Genomic DNA, 12,200 nt, shown 5'->3' on the forward strand with positions numbered 1-12,200 from the left:
TAACTCCAGAAGCAGCAATTGACTACTCAGACATGTGGGGCAAATAAAACCCCTTCTGGCACTAAATGTGTTCTGTGAGTTAAAGTGCCTACGAAGAGAAACTCAACAAGGTAGAGATCTCAGGAAGCAGCCAGCCAGGAATACCCCTCTCCCAACTCTCCCCTAATCCCTGCACCTCCCCACACGAAAAGACCCCAGCCCAGACAAAGAGGAAGACATCTGTATAACAAACTCAGTTATACACTTCTCGGCAGCAGCTCAGCTGTGGCATGTACCAAAGCGGGGACAGAGGCCAACCTCAGCTCAGCCACACGATTAGTCAAGAGGGCTCCAACAGTATTACAAAACGTCTTCCCTTCGGGTGAAGAGACACGAAGAATATGATCTTTTAAACTGCTGAAGCAACATAAGGCCAACAGTCATGTTCACAGAAGGAACTGGATTCTGGAGCCTGTGGTTTTGAACCAGCATCAGAAAGAGCTGACTTATGCACAAGACAAGAGCAAAGCACTGAAAAGAACAAACACACACTTAGGAAATACGCTGGCCATTTACAGCTCTTGTGCTGGGAGCTCTTGCTGCTATTTTATTACGATCAAAGTTCTTAAAACCTACCATGTTACTTTTAAATGTCTATAAATATGCCTTTAAAATTCACAATAATCTTGGACAGAATACAAAATTTGACTTAGTGGGGGTATAAATTTAAAAAATATGAAAGCAAGGGAAACAACCTCCATGTCTAACATTAAAGGAGTACCTTAGTTAATATGATCCACCAATACAGTGAAATACCATGAGGTCATGAAAATATTACTGAAAGATATGAATATTCGTGATATAAAATTAAACAAAATGTGGAAAACAAAGTTATGTGTAAACTACAATGGCAACTATTTTTACAATGAACGCATGAGGATTAAGACACAGAAGATACAATGCAAAAAATACATTACTTTGTTAAATTGGTGGAATATTGGAATTTCTTCTTTTATTCCCAAATGTTTTTACATTGACTTTCTTTTTTTAGAGTAATATTTGTGTAGAAACTTAAAATCAAGCGCCAAGCATCTATACAGAATCACAGAATTTTGGAGTTCAGAGAAACCTTCAAGATCAGACACCTGTCCTGTCTTACAGCTGAGGACCCTGAGGCCTTGTGAGGGTTCCTGGAGGGGGCCAGGGTTACACAGCTAATGAATGATACTGCTCTTCTTCACTGTAGCTGCAAGACTAAAAAGTGTGAAAGGCCCAAAGGTACTAAGAAGCTACTCTGTTTGGACCCTGAAGCTTCATCCTCTAAAAATCTGACTGCCTGGAATGTTTTGCAGCTCTGCATTCCAGTCTGAACAGGCTTCTTGAATGATGCGATTTTATGTAATTACATCTTCAGAAATAGGTTTCTGAAATTTTCATAGCAAACTGAAGCAAAATGTGTCACATGGCAAATGCCACAGAGAATCAGTATGAATCACTGAAGGATGGATGGGTTATTGCTCCAAAGAAATCTAAAACACCATTGATCCTACAACTCCAGACTCAACCAGGTGGGGCCAGCCTCTTCCACACAAGGTCTGGACATAAGGTGACCTGCTAAGTCTGCATTTCCAAAAATATGGGCTGGAAGTAGATACTGTCCAATATGAAATCATAACGAAATGAGCATTATTCTATGAAATACTTGTTTTCCCTCCCCCTCTTCTCCAACAGTTTGAAATTAAGCATCACAAAGTCTGTATCAGCCATAGTAATCTTTGGAGGATGGGAGAGAGTGGGGAGAAAGTTGAATTCCAAGAAGGCAAAAAAAAATGAAACTACACCAAATTCCTCCTGTTCCCCTTGGAGGGTGAAGAGGAGAAGGAAAAGTTGTGGAAAAGATAGGAAAACACCAGAAATAGCAAAAAAAAAAAAAAAAAAAAAAAAAAAAAAAAAAAAAGAAGCTGCTGTTAAAATGTATGAGTATAAATGAAAAACATCAATTAAAGATCTAAAATCACATACTAATCAATGGTGCTGAAAGATCTGAAAGAACAGAAAAGCAAGAACAAAATGAACTTGCATGAATACATTTAAGTTGCTGCTACCACGAAAGGCCTCTACTGAGTCCCACAATTACTTCAAAGTCTCCAAGGAAGGTGAGAGAGGCGAGTGCTCTCAGAGATAAAGGGGGCTGCCTTTTTGAACAGGATGACATGCAATGCTAAGTCACAGCAGATCATAGAAGGGAAAAACAACGGCACACACTAGAAGACCAAAAGCAGCCGTGTCTTCTGAGCATTGTGCTGTTGAAGGGAGACGAGACTCACAGACAGGGCCAGGAAAAGTGAAGCAAAATCCAAGAGGCATCTAAGGATAACATGAGGTCTGTGAATCAGAGACTACTGTCTCCTGTGGGGTGCTGCAGAAATAAACCTGGCAGGAAGTGTGGCATATGCTACAGGGAGGCTGAGTCAGGCTGCAGGGGAAAACTGGGCAGAGAGAGGAGCCAGGCTCCTGTCACTGCCCCAGCTCAATAGGCAGGGAGGAGAAGCTGTTTAGTCAGGAAGGCACGTTTTACCTAGAGAGACCTACTTTTTCTGGAGGGAACACTTTGGAGAAAAGCAAATTATTTGAACTAACCACATGCTTTCTTCCAGTGCCCTTTAGATTTAAGAATTGGGCCCTGAGAGTTTACATGATAAATACGGTACATGTGAAAGGTGTCTCCTCAGCACTTAGAGCTACTCCATCCACGGCGGAAATATACACCTTAGAATCAAAGCATGGAGAGTTACTGGCACAAGACAGGATTAAAATCTGGAATCCAAACATCCCATCTTAGCAGTACACATTAAGGCAATCTACTAGAAAAGCAGGATACATCATGTTCCTTCTTTTTCAGTCACTGTGGGAAGAGCGGCCGGCTTTCAACAGCCCTGGGCCCTGGATTAGCAGCTGTGTGGGCTGTTTCTATAGGCTGGTCTAGGAGAGGGCCTGAAAGAATGACTAAGAGCAAATGCTAGACAACATTCCCATCTTTCATCCTTAAAACAGTCAACCCTAATTAGAATTTAAAAAATCATATGGATCTATTTTTATTCCAAAGACAGAGACTCAGACTGAATAATTTAAGAAAATTCTCGGGGAAGTCTCAATATAATAAGCAAAGAGGTTCTTGTTAAAAAAAAAAAAAAAAAACAAAAAACAAAACAAAACAAAACAAAAAACAAATAGAGCCAAAAAGAGGAATCTGTGCTTTAAGCATTTCAATTTGGAAAACAATTGCAAATCTCTTAGAAACTTAAATTCACTATTATAGACCAATTTGCTCCGGGGTTCTCTAGTCTACCAACTCACAAAAGCTACAAAAAAAAATTTTTTTTACTTTTATTTTCTAAATGTCACCAGTTTTCAACCACAGCAAACAGAAGGCTAGCCTGTCTTTTAACTTATACTCCTTGGAACAGGGCTGAGAGAAGAAGAAGAAAACACAAGTGATCAATCAAATACCTAGGTTAATCACTAGAAATTTTCTGAAACATATTTAGTAAGACCGACATTTAAAAATGTGTAGAATACTATCCTACAGGCTCTAAAGGAAATCTAAGGAGTAACTTGTCACACTGGAAAAACAACAATTCGAAAAAACAAATAAGTACCCTTCATCAAAGTAACTTATACTCATTACAGATACGGGTTAAATGGCTTTCAGACCCTTACCTTATTTAATATGGGATAGTAGTTGTATGTCTTTACTCTGAATGATAACCATCTCCACAGCATTTCATACCCTATCTATAAATAAAAACCAACTCCACAGCATTTCATACCCTACCTATAAATAAACCACTGTCCTCATTCCCATGTTCTTTAGAGTACATAAGTAATTAATTCACTTCCCCATCTGGAGGTGCCTCAACTCTGAAAGCGAGGCCATGGGCCAGGTTCTCTGCTCACAAACACAGGCAGTATATGTCAAAAGACACATACTGTCTTTTCTCACGCAAGCCCTGGAGACTGGGTGCCCTTTAGGGAAAAACAAGCAAGGCAATTAGCATCTTCTACTCACATGTCAGGCAGACCAGCACTGTGCGCACAAACAGGTCCACCACTAACTCACAGTGCTCGGGTGCTCGGGACACAAAGAAGGGGATGATGATCTCAGCCGGGACGTAGAACTGGAGCGCGTAGGTGAAAAAGATCCCGATGGAGTACAGCAGCTTAACTGACTGGTACAACCTGCCAAGACAGACAGGAGACGTGCCAAGCCTGCTCAGCACACTTACACATCATCAGCAAGAGTGCAAAATGGTCCCATTGCGATTTATTGACACTTATCAAGGCTACAAACCCACACGACCTTCGGACCCAGCAATTTCATGTCTAAAAATTTAGCTCACAGATATCCTCGCACATGTACACAAAAGCTTATGTTCACAATATCTCACTGCAGCACCATTGAAGAAGGAAAGACTGAAAACAATTTAAATGTTAACCAGTGGGAACTGGTTAGACAAATCGTGGTGCCCCCATATAGCTTTTAACAAAGTATGAGGCAGAATTCCAGGTGTGATATGAAACTATGCCCATGATATATCACTCTATCATGTGATACAGTATATCACTATCATGGGGACTCTTTTATATCACTTTTTTTAAGTGAAGAAAGCATGAAGCAATACAGTATCTATAGAGTGCTACAATTTGTCTTAAAAAAGAAAAAAGAGGAGAAAAAAAATACCCTCGCCCCACATGACAATCTTACATACATTAAGCATCTCAAAAAAAAAAGAAAGAAACTGGGAATATGGTTGCCTCTGAAATGGGAAATTGTAAAACTGGGAATTAGAGTGGAGGGCGAGGGGGTGGAAACTAAATGCTCTCTGTGTACCTTTTGAAAATCTGAATCTTTGCCATGGGTATATGGGTGTATGTGCCTTCAAAAATAAAAACAAAAATGCAATTAAAATGTCACAAGCCTATTTATATCTGTCCCATCCGAGTCAAGTGTCCCTAGAATTAGATGAATACACTGCAGGACCAAGAGGCCGGAGCAGAATTCCGTCTTTCCATACCACTATGGCTCTCTTCCTACTACTGATTCAGGTGTAGCTTCCAAAAAAGACGTGACTCACCACGGGATATCCCTATTTTATCACTCCAGTGCCTTGACTGCAGAGTAGGAAAAAAGTCTGTGATCAGCTTACAGATCTGACTTGGTCATTAAAAGGAAAGGTCTCCATCCCTAAGCAAAGCTCCACTTTAAACCAGACCCTCATGTGTTAGGCAGCAAGAAACATTTGTCCTCCCTTGTGGGAAATCTCTTTAAATGTGCTAATACAGACTGTGTATATGTGCATTGAGTTTCTCTGTGGCTGAACTTAAAATCTAGAAGATGTTCTTAGGCTATAAGCAGGAGAACAACCTTGTAAAGACTGAGTTTGGTAAAAGGTCATATTTGCTCCATGAATAGATATTGAAAACTCTTTGGAACAATCTGGTGGCTCTATCATTAAACTCAAAGCAGCCCGAAAGCCTCTGGAGAGCTATGAAGTCTGGACTCAGGAGAGTGACACCTGCAGGGATAGCCAAATAAATTACACCCAAATAGAGGCAGAAAAGTGACAGCAGCTGGGTTTGGGGTGTTAGGAAAGAAGACAGATGCTCCTCTACGGCTTCAGATCACGTGGGCTGCTTCTGTTGCTCCCGATCCATTTATCTTCCAGGGAAAGGGGACACAGTTACACCAAGCTACTACCTGCCTCTTCCTTCTTGGAAGGGCAGAAACGTTTGGAAATTTGAAAGTAGGCACCAGATGGATATGCCAATTACCCTGATCTGATAATTACACATTGTATATATGTATCCAAATGTCACACATACTGCATACAGATATATAATTAGTATGCCTCACGAGTTAAAATCAACTGAAAAAGAATTTTAAAAAATAAACAGCGAATCCAGGTCTATAGCCATACCATTCTGAATGTGCTCAATCTCATCTGATCTTGGAAGCTAAGCAGGGTCAAGCCTGGTTCGTACTTGAATGGGAAAGCCCCTGGAAATACTGAGTGCTGCTGACTTAAAAAATACAATACAATAAAACAAAACAAAACAAAATAAAAAGCACACCCAGGCAGATCAGCCAGCCTAGACTGAAAGGTGATTCTGATCCGCAGGGCACTCAACAAGCTTCTCAGTGTCTGCTAACAGCTGCTCTCCACCATGAGATGATTAATCTTCAAAACAGGATGGTTGCTCAGCACATGCCCTGGGACATCATCTACCTTTTCAGGAAGCATTTCAATATGGCTCACTATTTCCCTATAATACACTCACCAATGCAAGAGAGGTACGAAAGGACTCCCAACAATCCCCGGCCCACAGCGAGATGCTCCCACCTGCATATCAAGCCTGTGACTACCAAGGGAGAGGCACAACTGATGCTGGGAACCAAATGCAGGTTTGCCCTCCCATCTCCCTGTCCATTTGGAATGGTTTACAGTGAATGGACTAGATACTCGGTCCTTTTGAGCTTAGGAATTCCAAGGAGAAATGGCTTATCCACCGGCTGATCAGCACCACTGGCTTCAGCAGAAGGCTCTACATGAATAACGCAAACAGAATGCAGTCCAGGGCAGCCAGTGAGGGCTGGCAGTGGCAGGAGATGGTGGGTTAGGGTGAAGTGGGCTGGTTTAAGAGATAAGAGGAAAAATCCACACTCTGATCCATTAGTTTTTAAAAATATCCAGTGCTCCTAGGTTTCCATCCTCCCCTGACGTACCAGCAGTTGGGCAGGTTGAGGGTTATGCTGCCTTGGATATTAGCTCCAAATTGCAGGTACCCTAGACATCCCAGACTGATGTAGAGGATGGTGACAATGACCATGCCCAGGTATAGGATGAGTGGGAACTTCCGAGGATCCTTCATTTTGTTTTCCAGGGGTAGAACCTATGAGAGAGGAGTGAGAGAGGAGAGAAAGTGCAGAAAAAAGCAAAGTTAATGGCCAAGAAAAAAAAAATCCTCAGAAAAAAGTAACTCTTTTATCTCCAGAATTCTCCAGAAGCACATCTCCTCTTTAAAGTTATTTCATCAGACGTTATGCTCTTGGGACTAGAAGGGACTCCGCAGCCCACTGCCTAGCCAGGAAGTCCTAAAAATAAGGGTGGGCAGGACACGAGCCCAGGACTCCTAGCTCAGGACAGTGCTCTGTTCTCCTGCTGCAGGATCCCTGCAGGCTGGGAATGTCCCTTGCCCTGTGAGTGAGGCCACATGGCGATCAGAAGGCCTTCCCACATCATGCCCACCTGGCATCTAACCTGAGATCACAGCTTCCTGCTACCTGTCTAAAGAATGCAAAATATAGGTCAGGGAAAACTGCCACTCTAGCTCAACAGGGGCAAGCACGAGCAGCGACAAGTTAAACCTCCAAGTGAGAGAAGCTGCGGTGCGAAAGACAGCATGACTTCATAGAGGATCTCGAGACACGGGTACTTAACAATGCCCAGTTTCCAGACTCCTATTACAAACCACTGACCTTTGCTGCCTCCTTCGTCATAACAGAGGACATTCTTTAACTTTGGTAAAGGCAAAGGAAAGGCCCCTATGAAAATGAGTTTATTTAGGAATTGGGAAAATGGTGTGACTGTGAGGATCTTCACGGTCTGCCATCAACTGGATCTGGCATGGCTAATACGGAAGAGCAACACTGGGCAAGGTCTAGCTGTGCCAAAAACTTTGATCTTGTTATTACACTTATTTTCCTGTAGCGCCTGTGGCCATGAGGCACAATGGGTTTGTGCTGCACACACCAACACGATTCTGCTGCAGGCCTGGTGTTCCCAGGGGCCCCCAGTGTCCCCTACCATGTGCTCCAGCTTCAGCTAATCCACATCCATTAGAAACAGCTTCTAAATGTATCTGTCAGTTTTCTTTATACCAAGAATACAAAGAGCCAGAGGGCAGGGAGCCCATCTCCTCCATGTCCTATCTGGCCTGTGACAGCTGCATGAACACAGAGCACACGATGAATACACAGTGTGCAGCCTGGCACTTTACCCTGAGGCAATGAACAAGCTCTAGATCCAAAACCAAGAGTCAATCTAGCAGTGTTCTCTCTCTATTGTAAAAAAGTAGAAATACAAAGAAATCTTGAAGACAAATAATGTTTGCAGAATAACTTTGTGTACAAGTGGTGATGAAACCAAGCAAACAATTTCTGCACTGTGCTGTTAGGGAAAGCTACTAAAAATTTAGCACGAAGTCCCTTAGGATGCCCAGGAACCCAAGGTCTCTGGGCATCTTTCCACACTTTCTCAGCCTCCTTTTTCCAGTCCTGAGTTCTTGGGATCTCTTTCTCACTGCTGAAATATGGGCCTGCTCAGGCTTCTGCCCCGGCAGCAAGAAACCATTTGTGTTTCTGAATTAAAGTGAGATCCTCTTCATGGGCAATGAAAAGCCCCAAGAGAAAGCACAGGGCAAGGTATAAAACCTCAAGGAGATCAGTGATTTACATGTAATCACTCCCAAAGCCTCCCCCATGAGGTCAGAGCCTCAACGTGTTCCATCAACACCACTTGGGTGATTTCTCACGATTCTGACAAAAAATGTGTACAGCTTCTAGGTTTTCTTAAAAGCAAATAAGGTGTCTGGGAAATCAAAAAAGAGAAAGAAGTGCCGTGCCAGGAAGAGGCTCTTCCCATTTGTGGAGCCCTTGGCCAGGAATAACTTTCTTCAGAGAAGAGTTTTGTACCATTATAATGAAAAATACAAATAAAATTCAAATTAGGTAAAATTGAGGGGTAGATTCCTCTTTAGGAAAAGCATTCGGTGAAATCACAGCATGCTGAGCCAGGAGTGAAGGCTGCTTTTTTGCAGGCAGAAAATACACCAAACCAATGTTGTAGGGCAGAGAAATTATTCACACATTTATTGATTCAATAATAAAATAATATTAATAAAATTAAAATCTATTAAACATTTACCATGTGTCAGGGTCTGTGCAAAGCACTTTGCACATATCTCATTTAATCCTAATAACTACGAATCATTAAGTTCACTTTTCAGGAATAAACAATGAAGGCTCAAAGAGGTGAAGCCCTTGCTCAAGGTCACACAGCTACTCTATGGCAGAGCCAGGGCTTACCCCCAAGTCAGTCTGACTCTAGACCTTGCCTTCCTGATTGCCATATACTATTGCTTACTGCACACATAGGAGATGAGTGTGCAATGACGGGGCCTTGAATGTAAACATTTTAAAATTACATATAATTTGTCTTGAAAAGTTGAAGCTGGGAAATCTCAATGGAATCCCCAAAACACTATTCACTAACTGACCAGTGAGTCACAGAAGATAATTTCTTTTTTTTGAGACAGAGTCTCGCTCTGTCACCCAGGCTGGAGTGCAGTGGCACGATCTTGGCTCACTGCAACCTCCACCTCCCTGGTTCAAGCGATTCTCCTGCCTCAGCCTCGAGTGGCTGTGATTATAGGCGTGTACCACCATGCCCAGCTGATTTTTGTATGTTTAGTAGAGACGGGGTTTCACCATGTTGGCCAGGCTGGTTTCGAACTCCCGACCTCAAGTCATCCACAGGCTTCGGCCTCCCAAAGTGCTGAGATTACAGGTGTGAGCCACTGCGCCTGGCCTCAGAAGATAATTTCTAACAATGTTTCCTCAGCATTCCTTGAAACAGACCTGCAGGACACCAAGGGCACTAGAGAACACTAGCCCAAATCACAGTGCAGCTCTTACCATTCCAATGCCTTCGAATGCAAAAATCGCTGTGCCAAAGAAGAGAGGGTAGGTCTTCCAGGGAGCCACCAAGGGGAGGTGGCTGGGGTCTGGGATCCTCTGAAAGACAGAAAGCAAAACAAAGCAAAAGGCTATACAGAAATTCAGGATTTGAACTCTGAATCAGAGAGGTCATACCTTTCAACAAATTTGAGATTCTCTAAAGGAAGAAAGTCTAATACCTGACATGTTTAGGGACATTTAACCTTTGTATGTTTTTCTCTTCAGGCTAAGAAAAACCCACTTGTTTGGGGGAAAGACAAGCCCAACATATTATTAAAAACTCAAATGTTGGGGCTTGCATAAAAAGAGTCACATTCTTTCACGAGGTAATCCCATCCCAAGAAAGTGAATTCAAGTAGAAAAAAAATCAAAAGATGAAAAACACTGAGCAAAGCTGTTTAATAAAGTAACTGAAAACAACATAAATGCTCCCAAACAAGCATATATTGTATATTTAGTAGAGATCCCAAACAAGGGATCAGTTAAGTAATTAACAACATACCAGCTAAACCACAGAATATATACACTGTTTATTTATTTGGAGACAGAGTTTCCTTCTGTTGTCCAGGCAGGAGTGCAGTGGCGAGATCTCAGCTCACTGCAACCTCCTCTGCCTCCTGGGTTCAAGCAATTCTTCGTGCCTCAGCCTCCCAAGTGGCTAGGACTACAAGTGTGCACCACTACACTTGGCTAATTTTTGTATATTTTTGGTAAAGACAGGGTTTCACCATGCTGGCCAGGCTGTTTGTGAACTCTTGATCTCAAGTGATCTGCCTGCCTCGACCTCCCAAGGTGCTGGGATTACAGGCATTGGCCACTGCGCCTGGCCAGTATGCATTACTAAAAAGTAAAAATTGAGACAACTAAGTAGAACATGAAAATCTACTTATGAAATATTAGGGAGAAAAAAATTTAATTTTAATTTATATATTCACTCTGATACAACTACATAAACACCAAAGATAAAGCTGGAAGGGAAGAGAAAGTGGTAAATTTTCAGATTGGTTCTCTTCCTTTTTCCTCTTCTTTTCTTCTTCTTTTTAAAATTCTTATCAATGAGCTTGAGCACTTTGAAAGTATTACCAAGAAGCACACAATAGGAGTGTTGGAACATGTGAGGAGAAAGAGCAAAAAGAATGTTTTCAAAAATAGGCCAAAAAAAAGGGGCAACTGTTAACTGCAGGTACAATGTTAAGATTGTATAAGGAAGGAGGTTGTGGTGGTTAATACTGAGTGTCAATTTGATTGGATTGAAGGAGGCAAAGTATTGTTCCTTGGTGTGTTTGTGAGGGTGTTGCCAAAGGAGACTAACATTTGACTGGGACTGGGACTAACATTAACCGTGGACTGGGAAAGGCAGACCTACCCTCAATCTGGGTGGGCACCATCTAATCAGCTGCCAGCTCAATCAGTGGCCAGATTAAAAAGCAGACAGAAGAACATGAAAAGGCTAGACTGGCTTAGCCTCCCAGCCTACATCTTTCTCCTGTGCTGGATACTTCCTGTCCTTGAACATCAGACTCCGAGTTCTTCAGCTTTGGGACTCGGACTGGCTTCCTTGCTCCTCAGCCTGCAGACGGCCTGTTGTGGAACCTTGTGATCGTGTGAGTTAATATTCCTTAATAAACTCCCCTGTATATGTACATCTGTCCTATTAGTTCTGTCCCTCTAGAGAACCCTGACTAATGCAGAGGTATAGCTGCAAAATCCTCTACCGAACAAGTCTCCAGTAACAGACTGTGTGGAAGGGGCAGGGTAGGGAGGGGGGATTCAAACTGCTCTATTTTTAAAATTTGGCTTTCTAAACCTCATGCATACATTGCTTCAATTAAAATGAAAATTGATGTTAAAACAGCCTTTTACAATATTTTAAAATTGATTTAACTATATGGATATTTGGATAATACGGGGCATGCTCTTAACAGGCTTCAGAATAATTTCAGGTGAGTAAAAGGAGATCCATTATTAATCTCTGTAACAGCCTTCTCTTTGAAAGATTTCAAAGCAGCGATACTGCCTTTGAAAAAATTAAAAAAAGTTAAATAAATACATTTCCTTGGGCCCCAGCTAAGAAATCTGTTAGGTCTCTTCATAAGAAGCATTTCAATACGTGGAATGAAGACAGGCTAATTGGTATTTTTCATCTACAATGGGACTTGAGAGCAAGAGTGCCCTGTAGTTATTCCTGAGTCATAAATGTGACATAAGTTATTGGAAATAGGTACTATCTGTTGGTTAGTGAATGACTCCTGCTCTTGTTCATACATCAGATCAGATTCAAGTATCAGACCGGGAATTTCACAATCCATGGCTGGGGATATTGTAGGAATGATGCCAGCAGAAGGAGTGTATTATTCTACACACTTACTGACTGCTACTTACCCAGCCAACTAAATGAGAAAAGTTTAATTTATAAAGAAATATA

The 12,200-nt window shown here is 41.9% G+C and overlaps 1 protein-coding gene across 4 annotated transcripts in view; it reads right to left on the reverse strand.

Annotated features, from left to right (window-relative positions):
- SLC36A1 (solute carrier family 36 member 1) overlaps positions 1–12,200 on the reverse strand; it is a 65,259-nt gene that overhangs the window by 8,638 nt on the left and 44,421 nt on the right. For 3 of the 4 annotated variants that reach the window (XM_050793671.1, XM_050793670.1, XM_050793674.1), the window contains 3 exons: positions 9,734–9,832; positions 6,764–6,930; positions 4,049–4,218 (listed from right to left, as the gene is read on the reverse strand). In XM_050793671.1, coding sequence (XP_050649628.1) covers positions 4,049–4,218; positions 6,764–6,930; positions 9,734–9,832 — 436 coding nt within the window. The remainder of the gene's footprint in view (positions 1–4,048; positions 4,219–6,763; positions 6,931–9,733; positions 9,833–12,200) is intronic. The other variant, XM_050793672.1, reaches the window with a different exon arrangement.

Source organism: Macaca thibetana, chromosome 6 (genome assembly GCF_024542745.1).
Source record: "Macaca thibetana thibetana isolate TM-01 chromosome 6, ASM2454274v1, whole genome shotgun sequence".
Lineage (NCBI taxonomy): Eukaryota > Metazoa > Chordata > Mammalia > Primates > Cercopithecidae > Macaca > Macaca thibetana.